At 45.6% G+C, this 21,599-nt stretch overlaps 1 protein-coding gene across 10 annotated transcripts in view; it reads right to left on the bottom strand.

Annotated features, from left to right (window-relative positions):
- znf536 (zinc finger protein 536) overlaps nucleotides 1-21,599 on the bottom strand; it is a 191,812-nt gene that overhangs the window by 14,749 nt on the left and 155,464 nt on the right. For 2 of the 10 annotated variants that reach the window (XM_071380780.1, XM_071380781.1), the window contains exon 8: nucleotides 4,806-7,310. The exons of the other annotated variants lie outside the window; for them this stretch is intronic. In XM_071380780.1, the coding sequence (XP_071236881.1) occupies nucleotides 7,180-7,310 (131 nt within the window). In that variant the 3' untranslated portion in view covers nucleotides 4,806-7,179. Of the gene's footprint in view, nucleotides 1-4,805; nucleotides 7,311-21,599 lie in introns of those variants that run through there. 10 annotated transcript variants of the gene reach the window in all.

Here is a 21,599-nt window from a genome sequence, read left to right as displayed (position 1 = left end):
ATAACACTAAGGAATACACTTAAGGAAAGGCAGAGTGGAGGGGGTGTTGATGCATCAAAGAAAGCTACAAAGTCATCACTGGGGATTCAGTCCCATGTTAAATACTGAACTAGGTTATTCATCACTGAAGGAGCTGTTAATAAGGTCCTTTCTATCTCTCTCTCACCCCCTCTCTCCTTCTTTGTCTCTATTCCACTAAAAAACTGTTGATTTCTTCGTGTTTGTAGATGCCATTCAACAAGGACTATAAACCACACACTGTAAGGTCAAGCTTCTCCAGTGGTCAGAGCCTCTGTACCTGCAGTGGCAGAGTGTCGTCTCCGTTGAGCAGACACAAACTGCAGCCTCTCCCACTGCGTTGGCTGAGGACTGTTGGCGCTCAAGGGTATGGAGTAGTAAATTCATCATGTGATGAAGCCTGTATGTCAACTTGTCTCAGCAGGACCAGGTCAGTGTGGGTGTGTGCATGCACGCGTGTGTATGTGTGTGCGTGTGTGCATGTGTGTGTGCGTGTGCATGCATGTGTCCGGGAGCAGAGGAGCCGGCCTGGGGATGGACAGTTCATAAGCGTTTGTCTCCAGCCTTCTTCTCCCACTGTCCGTCAAGAGCTAAAGACTGCACAGTCTATTGCTGACCTGTCACTGCAGGCAGATAATGGATGCCCAAGTCTGTAAGAGTGTAGGCTACAGTCTCTGTGTGCTTGTGTAAGGGAAACGGAGAGATAGAAACAACAAGAAATAGTTCATTTGGACTGAAAGGTAATAAACCACTCATACTGTAGATAAGCCTGGTGGAAACTTCCGTTTGACCTTCTTAGAAAGGATGATAAAAACGAACCCGTGTCAAAAAAGGAGCATTATGACTGAAGCAGTGGCTCACAGAGAACAGAGAGTGATGTGTGTGTCAGGCTAACCGTGGGAGCTGAACAGCCAGAGGAGACGGTGTCCTGAACAGAGCAGATCATGTCAGCTCGCCCCGATACATGCCAGGTGCTGCTCAAGGCCTCTGAGCCAATTAAGAAAAAAAGAAAAAACAACAGAAGAGAGGACGAATGAAAACATCACACTTCCCATGGGCTCAGGAACAGAGGAGGGCCGGGATGGAAAAGTTTCTGTATTGAGTAAGTCCCCTACAAACTGCTCATATTGCCATAACATGATCTATCTCTCTCCAATGGCAGACATTACAAGGGCAACCCGGTCTCTGGCCGTCACAAACATGTTTCCAGCACGGCTAAGTGGTCTGCGGGTATCAATAACAGTCACTGTGTTTCCAGGCAAGAGGACTGGGCTGAGGGTTATTGGAAAGCACTATTCTTAATACAGTCCGTTATGATGAATATACGTACCTTTCTCAGTGACGACCAGGTTTAGAACAAGATCAAGACTTCACTTCCTTCTGTGAGATCGGGTTGTATTTTCAGCGTGTGATCTGCAATGTGTTATACGGTATAAATCTGGCGAAGCTTTATTTCCTGCAAAGCTTACATTTCTTGGCTTATTTTTTCTGGCATAACTTTTTAAACCTTATTATCAGTGCTTTCCCCCACACAAGCTTTGCCTGTCCTTATCTCCCTCTGTCCTCCTCCCCCTCACCCTCCCGTCTCTTATTTTCCTTACCTCCTTCTCTCTTCCCTTTGCTCGGCCTCTCTCTTCTCTCTTCCTCTTAGAGAGAGAGAGCCCTATTTGTCTGCTTTAAGTGAAATCACTCAATTCTCAAAAGTCAGTGGAGGACTTTGGAAGGGGGAGGGCCAGGAGAGGGCCACCTCCAAATAAGTTCCATTAATCACAAGGCAGAGTCTAATGTAACTAATATTTTACAATTAGAGGAGACAAGATGGAGCTAAAAGCCATCTATCTCCCTTACACCACATGATCATCGATTCATAAGCCAGAGCCTGAGACTAGCACAGAGACACATTTACCAGGAAACAGGAAGCCAGGGGACTGTGTGTTTCTGTGTGTGTGTGTCTCTGTGTGTGTGTGTCTCTGTGTGTGTGTGTGTGTGTGTGTGTGTGTGTGTGTGTGTGTGTGTGTGTGTGTGTGTGTGTGTGTGTGTGTGTGTGTGTGTGTGTGTGTGTGTGTCTCCGTGTGTTTGTCTCCGTGTGTGTGTGTGTGTGTGTGTGTGTGTGTGTGTGTGTGTGTGTGTGTGTGTGTGTGTGTGTGTGTGTGTGTGTGTGTGTGTGTGTGTGAATTTTTAGAGAGAGATTACTCTACACAGTACAGTACATACAATACAGAATAAACAGCATTTCGGTGGACTGTAAATATGCAGGGATTGTCTAAACTGATTGAGCAGAAGAGATGACATTATGTGGCAGATGACCAGTGTGTGTCTGGATGTGGGTGTGCATGGGTGGGTAGGTATGTGTGGGTGGGTATGTGTGAGTGCGGGTGTATTATAGAAAATAATTACATTTTCGGCTTTGAATCACAAAAGAGTACCGGTATTTCTCAAATTCAAATAGGTCATAATCTCCCTGTTATGATCTCCCTGTCTATGAGGATAACGTCAAGCCTCAGTCCAAGAGGCCCAGATTGTATAACCATATCTTATGGTTACAGATGGGTATGCTTTTAATTACAGATCATAAGTAGCTAGCACGTTCATGAGCATATATGTTCAACATAAAATAGACTTGGTTATTCTAGACTGTGGTGACGGGGTTGATAGCGTTTGATCAAATTGCTCAGTTGCCTCATGATGTGGTAAAAGCTGGTCTTTATCTCCCTCTGGTGGCCATGGGGGAGCAGTGCATAATGCAGAGATTCCTGCAACATGGAGGCCTGTGAAATTAACCACAGCTGAACAAATGAGCGCAAGGACAGGTTCAACTGGAGGTCACCATCTGCCCAGTTACAACTGCTGGCACACTTGAACGGAGCCGCACCATCATCTTAAGCACATCAATCGCCGCCGCACACACATTGCAGCACAATATGGCGTGAAAGGGAAAGAGGAAATGGATACAGACGGAGAGAGAGGAAGAGAGAGAGACAACGGCAAGACAAGAGATGTGAGAGAGGGAGAAAAAAAGCTAAATGAAGGGAGAAGAATTGTTCATCAAGCTCTGAACAGGGTCATGAGGCAAACTGATGACGCATCACAGAACATCAAGCAATGAAAAGACATACGAACAGAATCTAATGAAAAATGACCTGATGTGTTCTTGAATCAGTGACACGTGCACGTTCACATTCACAGTAGGTGAACACACACGCACATTAATATCCTGGTTTTGATTATCTATCTGATTTGTAACCATACAACACATCCTTCCTTTAAACACTATTTACTGCATATCACTACCAGAGAGAGAGAGAGAGACAGAGGGAGAAAATAAATAAGTCAAATGGTTACTTTTCACGGATGTGAGTTTTATTAGGACCAGATTCCCGTGCATCACTAGCGGCCCCACATCTGGTGCAGTGTAGCTGATCCGTTTAAAAATTTGTCAGCCATTGACCTGAGCCTCTTCCCAGCAGGCTCAGCAGCCGCTGGGTCCTGACTGGGTCCTGACGTTAGGTTAACTCAAATATGGATCCCATCAACCAGACCTGGATCAGGTTTCAGCCCACACCACCAGAGGAAGAATAAAAACATAAGATAATTCCCCTTGAAAAACATCACAGACTTGAACTAGGGGAACAAAACGGACTTGAGTGTACTTTTGTGTACTTTTGACGTGGGTAAGGAAGTTCTATCTTTTTGAATGTGCTGATGCAGTTACTTTCCTGCCTATAACATTGCTATGGGAAATGGAGAGATTCCTTAGATGAGACAAACATGGTCTCAAGGGTTCGAAGGTGCAGCACCCTCAAACTCGGTAATGGACCTGTGAAAAATGACATCAAAGCACTATCTGTCATAGATCATACTCACACACACACACATAAACAGAGCAACACATACACACACTAACCAATTACACACAATATGCCTAAAACAACTTTGGGTGATGGATAGACTAGAAAAAAAAGAAACAAGGAGAAGAGCAATTATTTGCCCACCCTGAAATAACACTCGATGGTGTTTTGGAATTAACAATACATTGGCCCAAGGGCACGGTGCTACTGTTAGCAACACCATAACTTGTCATCTGAGCTGTCACGGGCCAGGCCAGTTTGGTGCTACACAGTCAGCTCTGTAGTCAGTCAGCTCTGTATCCCCTCCGGCTACTTCCTTGTACAGCACTTAACAGTGAAGTCAGGGAGAAGGGAGAAAGATGCATCGTTCAGCCCAATATAACAAGCGCTTCACCAACAACAGTCGAGAGAAGTGCTCTCAGCTGAACACTGATCTTTCTTTCAGTGTGTGTGTGTGTGTGTGTGTGTGTGTGTGAGTCTGTGTGTGTGTGAGTGTGTCAGGTGGGATGTGGTCCATTGTGGGTCTCTCTGGTTTGCATGAGTGTGTAACCATTTTCAGTATGCTTGTACCTGAGTGTATTAGGGGTGGATGTTCATGGCTAGGCCTACATTCATGTGTGTATGTATTTTAGAGCACAAAACTATCTGAGTCTGCAGAGGACAGTTCTCCATCCAATGCAGTGAGGCGACTTTGTTGATTGTGGTGGATGACAATATCACATAGGCCTACCATAATTAGTTTGTATTGTAGCCTATTCAACAGCATGTGCATAGTCCATGATGCTCTGGGATAAAGGAGTAGACTGGAAACAGAATCGTTTGGAGGGAGTGACATGTTCAGACTGTTGTTTACTCAACACTGGCATTTCGATGCTTTATTTTCTCCTGACTGTTACCCTGTGGGAAAAAAGAGACAATCCATCGCTCCACAACAATCCGTTATAGTTTGAATACATTTTATTTTTATTATAAGTACAGTTCAGTAGTTACAAAACGAAGCATCTGCCATGAGAATACAGCAAACAAAAGGTTTTCAGCTCACAAGACAGGTTCGTACGTGGAATGCTCATATACTGGTTCAGAGAGAGCCAGACAGTTAATATTATCCCCTCTCAGGTATACAACCACACAACGGAGAGAAGGGGAGAGAGGGCATCACTATGGGACTGACCGGGCCCTCTGATTGGTTAACTCAGACCCAGTCCCACAATCCACTTCTCAGCACCCTGTTTAATTCCCTACAATACCACTTTTTGTTTTAATTTCTCATCCTTTTTTTCTTCTTCATATTTTGGAATTGGGAATTCTAAAGTCTAGAAAAGCAAATAAAAAACAAGAGGCTTTTTTAGATGGGAGAGGAATTTCAACCCGATGTGGAATTTGAGCATCGATCATCACTCTGCTTTAGTAACAAACAGTATGTAAATGATGACCACACAAGTGACTTGCATGCCTTGGGTCGGCACTATGATAACATTTTGTCAAAGCCATGTACTGTAGTCCTTCAAACTGAAAATGTACTGTATATATTTGCACTGTACATACCGCATTAGAATTCTCAGGGTTCACAAGAGGACATAGAAACATTTCACAATGTCAAGGGACACACAGATACACACCTTCATTGTAGTTAGTTAGCTAGTTTTGTACTGTATAGATTTGATTTATAATACTAATCACAGTGCAAAATACTTTTTTTTTTAAACAAAAAAAACAAAACAAAAATCCTTCTATGCATAATGTATTATGTATATATGGGCATATGTTTGGAGCACATGAGTAGATTGTCAATCTTTTTCTTTTTTTTCTTTAAAATGTAGAAGGCAAAAAAGTACAGTACTTGAACAAAAAAAGCTCAACCCTAAGGCCTACCATCTAAAACAACTAGCTTCGTTGATGCAACAACGTTGACTGTATCTAAGGCTAGACAACACTTGTTTTTCCAGTTTTTTCTTATTTTTCAAAGTAAATACAACAAACCGTTTCAGTAGTCAGTAACACTTTGCAACATTGATTGGTGGCAGTATCTTACGAACATTTGCAAACACTATAGTCCTTGAAGTCATTAAGAGAGATGAAAAGGGATGGGAAAATACAATCCCGTTTTGTTTTTGATAACTTCTCTTCAAGCTCTATGTTTATCTACAGGACAAGGGCGTGTAAACTAGTTATTACTGTCACTTCAACACTTTTTGCTCTTCACAAACAACGTTTTATTTGTTGCTATTTCTCTCTTTTTACATGTAGTTCTGAGCATCTACAGGCTCTGTCATATAGAGCGAGGAAAGACACGAGTGGACCATGCTAGGGCAGAGTCTTCACTTCAGTCCTGTTTCCGTTACGGGGAGGGGGTTGGGTGAGGATCCTCAGTCCTCTGCCCATCATCACACTGTACAGTACAATGCTCAGGCTTTCTCTTCTCGTTGTCACATCTACTAACATCCCAATCATATCTGAAAACTATCGCTCTCTCTTAGTTAGCTAGCACAGGAAAAGATTGTCAGAGTATGTCATACTTAGGGTTTAGTTTTTCCTTCTTTTTTTTCTCTCCCTGTTAATTCATTTTTGACACACAGAGCATTGTGCCCTAAAACAGGGTAGAAAATAGCAACTAAAATGTGCGTGGCAATAAGTGTGCTTGGTCTCCATAGATGGTTGGTCTGGTCAAAAGGAGCGAGTTAAAGCTACAGCTCCAGCAGGACAAGAGTGGGAATGGTACAGTCCAGGGCCAATACCATTACTGTGACCCAGGGGTCATTGAATGCCTGTCTTTGTACTGGGTCTGATAGGAGAGAGAGAGAGAGAGTCTGTCGTACAGGTGAAGCACAGGGTCAGCACAACAGTTCAGTCTGAATAGTATCACATTTTTTTTGTCAACAATGATGGACGCCATCTTGGATCAAGGAATGTGTCATAGTAGGGGCGTGTTAGGTACTGTCATTTAGCAGGTAGTTTCATCAAAAACATCAAATCAAAGGAGAGACATGAAGAAGACAGAAGACGGAGGGAGGAGTCATCCATGAGAGGACAGGAAACAGAATGGTTCAAGTCGCTGTCTGTCTGTCTGTCTGTCACTTTGCTGAGCGTCACATCCAGTGGCCTCTACAAGTCCTTTCAGCAGGTCTGTCTCTCAGTCTCCTCTCCATCCTCACACAGGGCAGAAACACTTCTTCATAGTTCATTTTGAATGACTTCTCTTGTTTGATGGTACCATGTTTTAAATAAAGTCTTTGATATAGTGTGTTCCTTCATCATCACCATCATCACCATCATCATGTTCCTGCCTTGCTCCAGCCGGGTGCTCGGGCGGGAGTTAGTCTCTGTTAAGAGAGCCTGCGTCGTGCGTCTCAGTGTCAGCTAGGTTAGGCAGCGCGAGGTTAGGGTCGAGGGTCAGCGCGGGGCCCAGGGCTCCATGGCCTTCCTCCTCTCCTACCCACAGATGAACTACAGTTAAGAGAACAAACGCAGATTAACACGACTGCACCGGCCCCCACCACAGCCACAACACAATCATTCTGACACTAAACATAGCATAGCAGTTATACACACAAAATGGCCGCCTCTCACTGTAACAAACATCATATAGGGTGAAGTAGGAGCAAAACAGAAACTGACATTCTGTTCTGGAACCAACAATTAGCATTAGCATTACACATGTATGACAGACAAACTTCTGGACTAACATTGCGATGACTAAATGTCACATTTCTAAACTTAGTTCAAATGTAGGCTACGTCTAAAACAGGGACCCAGAGGTGAGGTTGTGAGGTGTTTAGCAAAGGTTGCAGACTAAAAATGGTATGAGACACTAGCAGTAAAAGGATTTCCATACTTTTTCCAAGCAAGTTTGTTTGCTAGATAAGTGTGATAACTTGGTGATCGTGAACTGAAGTAAGCAATTGGAATGCAAGTTTGAATCCCGGACAGTAAAACACGCTTATCTTTAAGTTCTGAAACAGTGTGAGAGCTAAATAATACAACCCCTGTTTCCTTTCACAGTTTCATTCCCTCGACAACTTCTGAGAAATTTATTTGGCGATAAAATCTACTGAATGCATTTCCATGTCATGTTCTTTTAAAGTGCCGTCATGAAACTGACAAAATGAAATTAAAACGTGTTTATTTGATTGTGCTGTCACGACCAAGATATCGAAATGAAATGAAGAGTCGGTGCAGAGCAACGGAAAACTAAAAACGGCTAAAACATCATTTGGATTTACCAAAGAACAATATCGCTGACACCTACTCTCTCTGTATAAAGCACACAATCACACCGTCACTCTCAAATCAAGATGCGGCGTACGTTCACTTAAAACTCACATGTAATCACTTAAAACTCACATGTCAAACAGTTTAGAAAAGGCAGATGAAGATTCTAAAGATAATTAAAGTAGCTCTCCGGGCTTATCTGATATTAACGCTGGAAGATCTGGAGATAAGTGTGCCCTACAACCAGAACCCTAGTTATTAGGGATCATAATTCACACTTGAAACATCCTGTGCCAGACGCATCAACAAATTAAAACGATCATCGCTGGGAGTTAGCTTTGAAGACATGCTGCACACAACTGCTTTAATCTCTTAAAGAGAGCGCATCACTGTTCAGTCCATCATTTGCAGTCTCATCTGCATGGTACTGTATGATGATGCAGTCTAAGGAAATACTGTCAGAGCCAACTTTTACCACCAGATGGCAGACTAAGCCTGTGTATGTCATGTATGCATTTTACATGGCAATATGATGGAACAGTCTGTTGGTTTATACCATTATATGTCTACATCTATGCTTCACGCATCAATCTATCATTATACAACTATTCAATAAGGAATCAGACTAAATGTCGCCCCCCCCCCCCCCACTAAACTAAATATGTTGTCGTAGTCCACCTAATAAACAAAGAAATGTTTTTCTTTGCATAAAAAGTATCTGGTCTCTCAAGGGTGGCTTCTCCTCGTGATTTCCCTTGGAAAAAAAACTTCCAGTAACGAGTTACAGCTTAAGCCCCATATTTGATTTTCACTGTTCATTAACTAAGCCACCTGGAATGTTATTATTTAAGCACGACATTTCTTCTCCCCAAACAACTGCCACTGCGAACGGGAGATTTCCAGGCCAACTTTATAGATTCCTCATAACTTCCTCTCAGTTTTAATTTCCCATTCGGGTGCGGAACAGATGCACCTCACCAGCCAACCCAAGGACCTCGTTGACATTCCACTTGTGTCTGCCATCTTAAAAACAACTACTGTTTATCATACCAGGTCAATACGGTTTAAATAAATACTATCTGGTCAATGCTGTAGACTACACACTTTATCATTATAATGTAAGGAATCCTACCATTAGGAAAAGCCTTACATGTATTATGCAAACAAATTATATTGGGATGGGTAAATGCTACAATTTATACAACCGCATCAGGTCAGCAAGACTCTCTATATCTGTGACAACTGATTAGATCATTATTTGTATGCGAACGTATATATTTCGCAATGAATTGTAAAAATGCTCCGTATTCACAATAGGACTATTGAAAATGCTGAAAGGGTGAGGATGCCCTCTACTGGTAAACTGTGAGATAACAGTCAGAATGGCCATTTACTGGAGAAGAGGGCCCTAGAAACCCAGGCATATGGTAAGAGGACACATAGCTCCAGGATCCACACTGTGTTAATACATGTGTCATGCTTAACAGAATGGATAAATGAATAGACGGACAGAACAATGGCCTAACACAAGGCTGAGAGCATGTGTTGTAAACCGCCTTGGGAAATACTAGAGTTAGAGTGGGGGTCTCTAAGCATAGTCTCTCACCTGACTACAGAAGACTAAGCTAATCAGTTACTATGGAAAGCAGTATAAATGCTTCCATTTTACATTGTGTTTTGCTCTGTATTTGTTATTTTTATGTAAAGGTTGGAAATTAATATTTGTAATTCTGATGAGGCCAAAACTAAAGCAGGAGAAGTTATTCACCCAGATAATCCTAGCCTCCATGTATTGTAGATTAAGTGCTAGTCCTCTAATGACGTGGGTTTGACTGCATGAGACTTGAGTTTAGCTGTACCATAAGTGCCATGGAAGTGACTGATGCCCTAGCCCTATGTACATTTGAGTCTGCTGCAGGCTGGCAAGCAGTCAGTTACATAGAGTACTGCCATTGAAGGTGTCATGTTTTGTCTTTGATCATCATGTCTTGTCCCTGTGCTTCCCTCTGCTGGTCTTATTAGGTTCTTTTCCTCTTTCTCTCTCTCTCTCTCCTCCTCCCTCTCTCCCTCTCCCGCTCTCTCTCTCTATCGTTCCGTTCCTGCTCCCAGCTGTTTCTCATTCTCCTAACGACCTCATTTACTCTTTCACACCTGTCCCCTATTTTGCCCTCTGATTAGAGACCCTATTTCTCCCTCTGTTTTCCGCTTCTGTCCTTGTCGGATTCTTGTTTGATGTTTGCTGTTCCAGTGTCCTTGTTCCGCCCTGTCGTGTTTTTGCCTTCTTCAGATGCTGCGTGTGAGCAGGTGTCTATGTCAGCTACGGCCTGTGCCTTCCTGAAGCGACCTGCAGTCTGTGGTCGCGTCTCCTGTCGTTCCTCTCTACTGACGAGAGGATTTCAGTTTCCTGTTTTGGATTTACCTTTGATATATCCAGGAGAATCATTGTTTGTTTGATACTGGAATAAAGACTCTGTTTCTATTACGTCGCTTTTGGGTCCTCATTCACCTGCATAACAGAAGAATCCGACCAAGAATGGACCCAGCGACTACGGATTCTCGCAACACTGCCGTCGAGATCCAGGGAGCAATGCTCGGCAGACACGAGCAGGAATTGTCTGCTGCTCGTCATGCCGTTGAGACCCTGTCCGCTCAGGTCTCCGATCTCTCAGGACAGTTTCAGAGTCTTCGTCTCGTGCCACCAGCTACTTCCTGGTCTTCCGAGTCTCCGGAACCTAGGGTTAATAACCCACCATGTTACTCTGGGCAGCCCACTGAGTGTCGCTCCTTTCTCACCCAGTGTGATATTGTGTTCTCTCTCCAGCCCAACACATACTCAAGAGAGAGAGCTCGGATCGCTTACGTCATATCACTCCTTACTGGTCGGGCTCGGGAGTGGGGCACATCTGGGAGGCAAGGGCTGAGTGTTCTAACGTTTATCAGAACTTTAAAGAGGAGATGATACGGGTTTTTGATCGTTCAGTTTTTGGGAAGGAGGCTTCCAGGGCCCTGGCTTCCCTATGTCAAGGTGATCGATCCATAACGGATTACTCTATAGAGTTTCGCACTCTTGCTGCATCCAGTGACTGGAACGAGCCGGCGTTGCTCGCTCGTTTTCTGGAGGGACTCCACGCTGAGGTTAAGGATGAGATTCTCTCCCGGGAGGTTCCTTCCAGCGTGGACTCTTTGATTGCACTCGCCATCCGCATAGAACGACGGGTAGATCTTCGTCACCGAGCTCGTGGAAGAGAGCTCGCGTTAACGGTGTTTCCCCTCTCCGCATCTCAACCATCTCCTCCCACCGGCTCAGAGACTGAGCCCATGCAGCTGGGAGGTATTCGCATCTCGACTAAGGAGAGGGAACGGAGAATCACCAACCGCCTTTGCCTCTATTGCGGTTCTGCTGGACATTTTGTCATGTCATGTCCAGTAAAAGCCAGAGCTCATCAGTAAGCGGAGGGCTACTGGTGAGCGCTACTACTCAGGTCTCTCCATCAAGATCCTGTACTACCTTGTCGGTCCATCTACGCTGGACCGGTTCGGCTGCTTCCTGCAGTGCCTTGATAGACTCTGGGGCTGAGGGTTGTTTTATGGACGAAGCATGGGCTCGGAAACATGACATTCCTCTCAGACAGTTAGGGAAGCCCACGCCCATGTTCGCCTTAGATGGTAGTCTTCTCCCCAGTATCAGATGTGAGACACTACCTTTAACCCTCACAGTATCTGGTAACCACAGTGAGACCATTTCCTTTTTGATTTTTCGTTCACCTTTTACACCTGTTGTTTTGGGTCATCCCTGGCTAGTATGTCATAATCCTTCTATTAATTGGGCTAGTAATTCTATCCTATCCTGGAACGTTTCTTGTCATGTGAAGTGTTTAATGTCTGCTATCCCTCCTGTGTCTTCTGTCCCCTCTACTCAGGAGGAACCTGGTGATTTGACAGGAGTGCCGGAGGAATATCATGATCTGCGCACGGTCTTCAGTCGGTCCAGAGCCAGCTCCCTTCCTCCTCACCGGTCGTATGATTGTTGTATTGATCTCCTTCCGGGGACCACTCCCCCTCGGGGTAGACTATACTCTCTGTCGGCTCCCGAACGTAAGGCTCTCGAGGATTATCTGTCTGTTTCTCTCGACGCCGGTACCGTGGTGCCTTCTTCCTCTCCCGCCGGAGCGGGGTTTTTCTTTGTTAAGAAGGACGGTACTCTGCGCCCCTGCGTGGATTATCGAGGGCTGAATGACATAACGGTTAAGAATCGTTATCCGCTTCCCCTTATGTCGTCAGCCTTCGAGATTTTGCAGGGAGCCAGGTTCTTTACTAAGTTGGACCTTCGTAACGCTTACCATCTCGTACGCATCAGAGAGGGGGACGAGTGGAAAACGGCGTTTAACACTCCGTTAGGGCATTTTGAATACCGGGTTCTGCCGTTCGGTCTCGCTAATGCTCCAGCTGTCTTTCAGGCATTAGTTAATGATGTACTGAGAGACATGCTGAACATTTTTGTTTTCGTTTACCTTGACGATATCCTGATTTTTTCACCGTCACTCGAGATTCATGTTCAGCACGTTCGACGTGTACTCCAGCGCCTTTTAGAGAATTGTCTCTACGTGAAGGCTGAGAAGTGCGCCTTTCATGTCTCCTCTGTCACATTTCTCGGTTCTGTTATTTCCGCTGAAGGCATTCAGATGGATCCCGCTAAGGTCCAGGCTGTCAGCGATTGGCCCGTTCCTAAGTCACGTGTCGAGTTGCAGCGCTTTCTCGGTTTCGCTAATTTCTATCGGCGTTTCATTCGTAATTTCGGTCAAGTGGCTGCCCCTCTCACAGCTCTGACTTCTGTCAAGACTTGCTTTAAGTGGTCCGGTTCCGCCCAGGGAGCTTTTGATCTCCTCAAGAAGCGTTTTACATCCGCCCCTATCCTTGTTACTCCTGACGTCACTAAACAATTCATTGTCGAGGTTGACGCTTCAGAGGTGGGCGTGGGAGCCATTCTGTCTCAGCGCTTCCAGTCTGACGATAAGGTCCATCCTTGCGCTTACTTTTCTCATCGCCTGTCGCCATCGGAACGCAACTATGATGTGGGTAACCGCGAACTGCTCGCCATCCGCTTAGCCATAGGCGAATGGCGACAGTGGTTGGAGGGGGCGACCGTCCCTTTTGTCGTTTGGACTGACCATAAGAACCTTGAGTACATCCGTTCTGCCAAACGACTTAATGCACGTCAAGCTCGTTGGGCGTTGTTTTTCGCTCGTTTCGAGTTCGTGATTTCCTATCGTCCGGGAAATAAGAACACCAAGCCTGATGCCTTATCCCGTCTCTTTAGTTCTTCTGTGGCTTCTACCGACCCCGAGGGGATTCTCCCTGAAGGGCGTGTTGTCGGGTTGACTGTCTGGGGAATTGAGAGACAGGTAAAGCAAGCACTCACTCACACTGCGTCGCCGCGCGCTTGTCCTAGTAACCTTCTGTTCGTTCCTGTCTCTACTCGTCTGGCTGTTCTTCAGTGGGCTCACTCTGCCAAGTTAGCTGGCCACCCCGGCGTTCGGGGTACGCTTGCTTCTATTCGCCAGCGGTTTTGGTGGCCTACTCAGGAGCGGGACACGCGCCGTTTCGTGGCTGCTTGTTCGGACTGCGCGCAGACTAAGTCAGGTAACTCTCCTCCTGCCGGTCGTCTCAGACCGCTTCCCATTCCTTCTCGACCATGGTCTCACATCGCCTTAGACTTTATTACCGGTCTGCCTTCGTCTGCGGGGAAGACTGTGATTCTTACGGTTATCGATAGGTTCTCTAAGGCGGCACATTTCATTCCCCTCGCTAAGCTTCCTTCCGCTAAGGAGACGGCACAAATCATCATTGAGAATGTGTTCAGAATTCATGGCCTCCCGTTAGACGCCGTTTCAGACAGAGGTCCGCAATTCACGTCACAGTTTTGGAGGGAGTTCTGTCGTTTGATTGGTGCTTCCGTCAGTCTCTCTTCCGGGTTTCATCCCCAGTCTAACGGTCAAGCAGAAAGGGCCAATCAGTCGATTGGTCGCATATTACGCAGCCTTTCGTTTCGAAACCCTGCGTCTTGGGCAGAACAGCTCCCCTGGGCTGAGTACGCTCACAACTCGCTTCCTTCGTCTGCTACCGGGCTATCTCCGTTTCAGAGTAGTCTTGGGTACCAGCCTCCTCTGTTCTCGTCCCAGCTCGCCGAGTCCAGCGTTCCCTCCGCTCAGGCTTTTGTCCAACGTTGTGAGCGCACCTGGAGGAGGGTCAGGTCTGCACTTTGCCGTTACAGGGCGCAGACTGTGAGAGCCGCCAATAAACGTAGGATTAAAAGTCCTAGGTATTGTCGCGGTCAGAGAGTGTGGCTTTCCACTCGTAACCTTCCCCTTACGACAGCTTCTCGCAAGTTGACTCCGCGGTTCATTGGTCCGTTCCGTGTCTCTCAGGTCGTCAATCCTGTCGCTGTGCGACTGCTTCTTCCGCGACATCTTCGTCGCGTCCACCCTGTCTTCCATGTCTCTTGTGTCAAGCCTTTTCTTCGCGCCCCCGTTCGTCTTCCCTCCCCCCCCCCCGTCCTTGTCGAGGGCGCTCCTATTTACAAGGTACGGAAGATCATGGACATGCGTTCTCGGGGACGTGGTCACCAGTACTTAGTGGATTGGGAGGGTTACGGTCCTGAGGAGAGGAGTTGGGTTCTATCTCGGGACGTGCTGGACCGTTCGTTGATTGATGATTTCCTTCGTTGCCGCCAGGGTTCCTCCTCGAGTGCGCCAGGAGGCGCTCGGTGAGTGGGGGGGTACTGTCATGTTTTGTCTTTGATCATCATGTCTTGTCCCTGTGCTTCCCTCTGCTGGTCTTATTAGGTTCTTTTCCTCTTTCTCTCTCTCTCTCTCCTCCTCCCTCTCTCCCTCTCCCGCTCTCTCTCTCTATCGTTCCGTTCCTGCTCCCAGCTGTTTCTCATTCTTCTAACGACCTCATTTACTCTTTCACACCTGTCCCCTATTTTGCCCTCTGATTAGAGTCCCTATTTCTCCCTCTGTTTTCCGCTTCTGTCCTTGTCGGATTCTTGTTTGATGTTTGCTGTTCCAGTGTCCTTGTTCCGCCCTGTCGTGTTTTTGCCTTCTTCAGATGCTGCGTGTGAGCAGGTGTCTATGTCAGCTACGGCCTGTGCCTTCCTGAAGCGACCTGCAGTCTGTGGTCGCGTCTCCTGTCGTTCCTCTCTACTGACGAGAGGATTTCAGTTTCCTGTTTTGGATTTACCTTTGATATATCCAGGAGAATCATTGTTTGTTTGATACTGGAATAAAGACTCTGTTTCTATTACGTCGCTTTTGGGTCCTCATTCACCTGCATAACAGAAGGTGCCTCTGAGGCCTTTGTTCTCTCCCAGGCATCCGGCGACAGTAGAAAAGTGTTGTTTTTGGCAAAGGTAGGCCTCATTGTACAGCCCAGTATTTATAAATATGTAAATATGAACAGCACACACCACCGCTTGAGCACGAGGAAGTGCACCCAAATCATATTTTTAGAAGGTTTTAATGAATACAGGATGTTTATGAATACCATTTGCTGCGATTCACAAAGACAAGAGGAATCCACATCCACCCCCATCCCTTAAAGCACCACTAAAGAAGAAAAAAGTACATTTGCGTTGAGACAGGATTTTGTGTTTATGGCTGTTTCTGCTCAGATCCTCATTAGAAAGCACACTACCGCGTTAAGGTGCACAAACAGTGACAAACTCCTACATGTGGTAGTGGCACAATGAATGGGTTCCCAGCGATACTGCATCAAGGAAGAAGATTTGTGTTTCCTTTTTAGGTAAGACAAAAGTACAAAAGGAGAATCCATATATGCAGGGGGAAGGGGGCCTATTCCGCACTGTCTGATATTGTATTTTTTAAAGAACGGCACTACACAATGTAGGTATTGTTGTTTTAGATGTTATTTATTTGATTTATTCCCCCTTACCCGTAGGTATTGTATGAGACATTGGCGTACAGGAAAAAGCTAGGTCTTGGTTGAGAAACAGTGGGCTGGAGTGAGTTCCCTCCCTCTCCCAGTAACTATTTCTGAGAAGAAGATGGTTAGATAGATAATACCTCCGCTGAGCAATTTAAGCCCAAACACTCTGATGCAACAATCTGTCTTCTTTGCCTGATAGCGTTTTTCCCCCTCTTTTCCAAATTACTTTCTTTCATATCTAATTATATTTGCTAATGATCTTATAAGAGAATAATGGAATGTGCTTGATCTATTACCTTTTTTCAATACATAAATACAATACAGAGAAAATGGCTATTCAGACGGAAGAAGTATGCATGGGTTTTAGTGCTCCTGATGATGAAAATAACCCTTTGAGCCAGCGCACTAATGGAGGGATTTGAACTCACAGAGAGCATTACTCCAACTCCTGATTCTAACATGCAGTCACATTTTGAGCCTAAGTTGACAAAACAAATGGCACACAGGCCACTTTTTTATGTCATAGTCGTGACTTGAGGGTTGGTTGTGTGACTGGCAAGCCATTAGTAGCCTGTTAGGCCCAACAGTAAGGTGGTTTGTTTGAAAGTGGCCCCAGAGGGCAGGACCCTCACCCTAACGCGTGTGAGTCTCAAAGCAGGACAAAGTGTTGCATGAGTAGGTTTGCACAATGTGGAGGGCAAACTTGACCATGTGATCACTGCTTTTTGCCTTTACCCTCCATTTTGTGTGGTACAGCTACTGATCAAGGCTCCTCTCTCTCTCTGTCTATCTATCTATCTATCTATCTATCTATCTATCTATCTATCTATCTATCTATCTATCTATCTATCTATCTATCTATCTATCTATCTATCTATCTCTCTCTCTCTCTCTCTCTCTCTCTCTCTCTCTCTCTCTCTCTCTCTCTCTCTCTCTCTCTCTCTCTCTCTCTCTCTCTCTCTCTCTCTCTCTCTGTCTCCCTCTCTCTCTCTCTATCTCTCTCTCTCTCTCTCTCTCTCTCTCTCTCTCTCTCTCTCTCTCTCTCTCTCTCTCTCTCTCTCTCTCTCTCTCTCTCTCTCTCTCTCTCTCTCTCTCTCTCTCTCTCTCTCTCTCTCTCTCTCTCTCTCTCTCTCTCTCTCTGTCTCCCTCCCTCCCTCTCTCTCTCTCTCTCTGCATGTCAGTGTGCCTCTCTTTGGGCCCTTCTAATGAATAGCCCTGCACTCCCTTGCCAAGCCCCGGTCCCCTCTTAATCCTCTCCTCCATTCTTCCCTCTGTCTTTTTCCCACAGGCAGCCGGACAGCCATGCCATGACAGACGCACTAAACCCCCCCGCATTAATGGAAGGAAATGGCATTCGATCTCTATTTGATCTCCTAATCATTTCTGCTGAAATGATAATGAGCGCCCTTCCAATCCTCCCACAGAGGATAAAATAAATAGAAGAGATCCTCTCTGTACCGAGAAATGACATCTCAGTCACCCCCATGTATTCACGACCAACAAATAGCTCCCCTTTAAATAAGCAAAATTTCAAATAACCACACACACGCGCACACACACTGGCGACTGCTGTCTGTGATTCTTTTCAGCTGACATAATCCTGATTGATTCGTTCAGCAGATTAAAAACTCCGTCCACTTCTGCCCTTTACTGCGGGAGCATAATACCAGCCTTTATTCGGCAACAATGTAACATAATGGCATTGGAATGTGCAAAAAACAAAATTGCCACGTCTTAAATGCTTGTGGTTTGAGCACAAGCTGTAGTATTATGTAGAAGAGAGGGAAAAAAATAATTAAGCACAGATTACCCAAATGCGCTGGCGCTAACAAGGTCAACCAAAGGCTGTCGCTAAAAGTTTTTTTGTTGTCTTTGTAGAGGGCACATTCTGGATGGTGGGACGAGCCAGGGATCTTCTGTACTCCACATTTCCCCCCGTCTCTATTATAAAATGAACCTTTTGTTTGGCAACAGGAAGAGGTGAGGTCATCTGTGCTCATCAGGCCTCATTTGAGTATGAATAATGCTTTTTATTCTATCAAGCCTGTACGCAGGGAGGGCCTAGTTGTGCTTACATAGACCGCACACACTTCCTTCACTTACACATGGATTACAGGCTGGAAATGTTAACGTTACCGTTGTTAGTGGTTTTCAATGGACAAGTATGTCTGTGACAAGCTACTGTACAATACATGACTTCGGGGCTGTGAAAAAGAAAGATGACATCAAAACACCTGTCAAAATTAGGGTTTCAATTCCACAACACACACACACACACAGACATGAACACGCACACACTCCCTCGAATACTGACACACAGGGACAGTTTCAGTTTTTGAGTCGTAGTGGCTTAAACAACATAAAGATATTCAGAGGCCCTCTCGCAGGCATGTCTTGTATTAATTGTCTGTGCTAATCTCACAGCTCTGGGCTCCCTCGAGTGTGTGGTATTATTCGCACTAGCATCGCGCCACTGCCATATCTGGTTACTAATTTTGTGTGGCGTCGCGCTGCGGTGGGAATGGAGAAGAACGTTGAAGCGACTCTGCCAGCCTGGGACGAGGTCCCCTCTGAGTGACGAGAATGACACTGTCTGTCACTTCCGAGAAACGGGGGGGGTGAGCGAAAGAAAGAGAGAGAGAGAGACCGAGACAGCGAAAGAGAGAGAGAGAGAGAGAGAGAGAGAGAGAGAGAGAGAGAGAGAGAGAGAGAGAGAGAGAGAGAGAGAGAGAGAGAGAGAGAGAGGGCCTTTAATCCCCCACAGTGGGCCTGTCACCGCACCTCCTCACAGGTTCCCTACTCTACTATTACAGACAGAGAGCACAGCCGTCACAGGAACCTGCCTGCCGCTGAAGCACGGCGCATCCTAGGGCAGGAATCACACAACAATATAAGATGGGTTCCTAATGGATCAGGGACAGGAGTTTAAAATAAGAAAAGAAGGCAAGAGAGAGCTGGAGACCTGGGACGTGCTCAGTGCTGAGGATTCAGACTAGCAGGGAGATGCAGACATGGTACACTTCACTTTCTCTGTGTTCATCGTTAACCTTGGATACACTCGTGATTCTGAAAGTACCAACAGCATTAAGTGTGTCGAAACAACGATCCAGAAATACGTCTTTTCAGACAAGCTCTACAGTGAATAATCTGATGCTTACTATCGTACTAAGGACAATAAACAGAGTTTATGGGCCAGATCAAACCGTAGGGTGACACCAGAATTGTCTCTGAGTGCTACAGTACGTTTGCACTATCACTCTCTCTGTAGATCTTTCCGGATGAATATCCCTCTCCTATCCTCCTCCTCCTTTTCCCTCCCACACCGCCACAGTGTGCTGCAATGGAAAATCACGAGCACCTGGCTTGTTTTTTTTAATATGATTTTGCAGACTTCCTCTGGTCTCTGATGATTCAACAGTTCCCGGTATAACATCTGCTACTTACTCTTACTGGGTCTCAATTAAGACAGCGCTATTCATGAATCAACTTTTATTTATGTTTCTGCTTTTCACATATGTGCTCGAGAAAGAAGAGCCAAAAGGGCCAACTCCACGCTCAAAGAAGATGTTTAGAGTAAGGTCAAAAAGGGAGTATAGATTTAGAGAAGCTCTGGCAGTAAGGGGACACGTATTGGAGGGAATAAGAACAACAGCAACAGCTTTAAACCAACAAAAGCTGGGCTGTGAATTAGCATCCGCCTTTAAGAAGGGACCAAAGAGAAGTGATATGATTATGTAAATGAAAACAGGATTTCCTGCTTGCTGGAAGCATTTCTGACCCATTCTCGTTGCAAATCCTCCATTTAAGAATAATTCCCGAGGGAACTCCGCCGTTGCTTAACGGGATAATTATGATATACGAAACCTTCCAGGACCCCCCCCCCCCCACACACATTTCTCCGGCTCAGTCTTTCTCTCCCTCCCTCTCTTACCCTGCAATGGTCAGCCAGCACTTCCAGGAGGCTCATTGTTTCCGCTCCAGTAACAGAGACAGTGAAAGAAACAGAGGCTTTTCTTCTGCATCTGCGTTTCGCATACACAGGTTGTTAATTCTACAGCTTCTTTAAATGGGGGGGGGGGACATGTCCAAATATACTGACGGACACCATCTCTGTTTTTACCTTACGCAAGACCAACTACAGATTAGTATTGCTATGGTGAAGTCCAATTCAATTTCAGGAGAATTATAGTCTAATACCCTTAAAGGCTAACCTGCCAGGGGCGCCAGGTAGCCTAGTGGTTAGAGTGTTGGGCCAGTAACCGAAAGGTTGCTGGATGGAATCCCTGCGCTGACAAGGTAAAATGTGTCATTCTACCCCTGAACAAGGCAGTTAACCCACTGTTCCCCGGGCGCCGAAGACGTGGATGTCGATCAAGGCAGCCCCCCGCACCTCTCTGATTCAGAGGGGTTGGGTTAAATGCGGAAAACACATTTCAGTTGAAGGCATTCAGTTGTACAACTGACTAGGTATCCCCCATACATCTACATTGGGCATTGAGTTTCAGACCATCGGAAGCGATTCACTAGTAGACTGTTTGGACTTACTTCCTGTGTCTGCATGGCGAATCCTTAGCCTCTGCTAAAGTAGAGTATCTCCAGGCCTTAAGCTCCTACCACTAGGCTGTTTCCTACGACCCCGCTCAGTCAGACTGTATGGGACCTCAGAGTGGGAGAATGGAGAATGGAGATGTAAATGTAAATGTAATGTAAATGAGAATGGATGTGGAATTGTATCACATATTTACTGAGCTCTCAAAGTGCGTGTGTAGCAGAGCGTTGGGAGGCTGTGCAGCCTCTTCAGGGTGGATGAAGTCCTCGGCCAGCGGTGGATGAACGCCACTGTCTAGCCTTGAGCACTCAGTGAGAATGGAGGGGTTAAAGCAGCCGTGACCAGAGGCTATCAGCACAGGCCACATCTCAACCCAGGCTACAGTCCCCTTGTGATCTGACACAGCCCTTACAACATCACACACACACAGAATCCCTTCAAAAACGATACATGAAAAGGGCAAAGAGAAATCACTCTGGTACAAACATGTCATATTCAGATCTACAGTTTAATTGCAGGCTAGGCCGTTGTTTAGTTTTTTATTTACTTTAAAGACGTTGTTAGAGAGCAAGATGTCAAACTATTTAGTGCTGGTGTAAGCACTTACAGCAAGTCTTTTTTTTTCACTTGACGCGGCCGTAAACAGTCGAGAAAGATCAAAACTATTCATCTGAGACCAAGACTCCATTTTGAGATGACAGATATGGCAAAAGTTTTCCGTGAGGTTTTGTGCAAAAAGGGAAACAGATTCGGAGAGCGAAGGCAAATCAAAGAAAGATTTTTGGCGTGTAAAGATGTGATCACTGAGGAACGTTGCACAAGGGGACGTGTCCTGTTAAAGTCCTCTCTTATTTTTCAGAGGAGGTTGGGGGGGGGGGGGGTATAGGCTCTGTAGTGAAATGCCCCCCTACGCAAACTCACAACGGCAAAAAAGGAGATGTTCTCTTTCGCTCTGGAGCGATAATGTGTAATATCAATTATTTATCTCCAAACACTGTTTATGAATCTGGGGTAGCAGTTCTAATAAGCAG

Source organism: Salvelinus alpinus, chromosome 33 (assembly GCF_045679555.1).
Source record: "Salvelinus alpinus chromosome 33, SLU_Salpinus.1, whole genome shotgun sequence".
Taxonomy (NCBI): Eukaryota; Metazoa; Chordata; class Actinopteri; order Salmoniformes; family Salmonidae; genus Salvelinus; species Salvelinus alpinus.
This window is presented reverse-complemented; position numbering and strand designations above follow the sequence as displayed.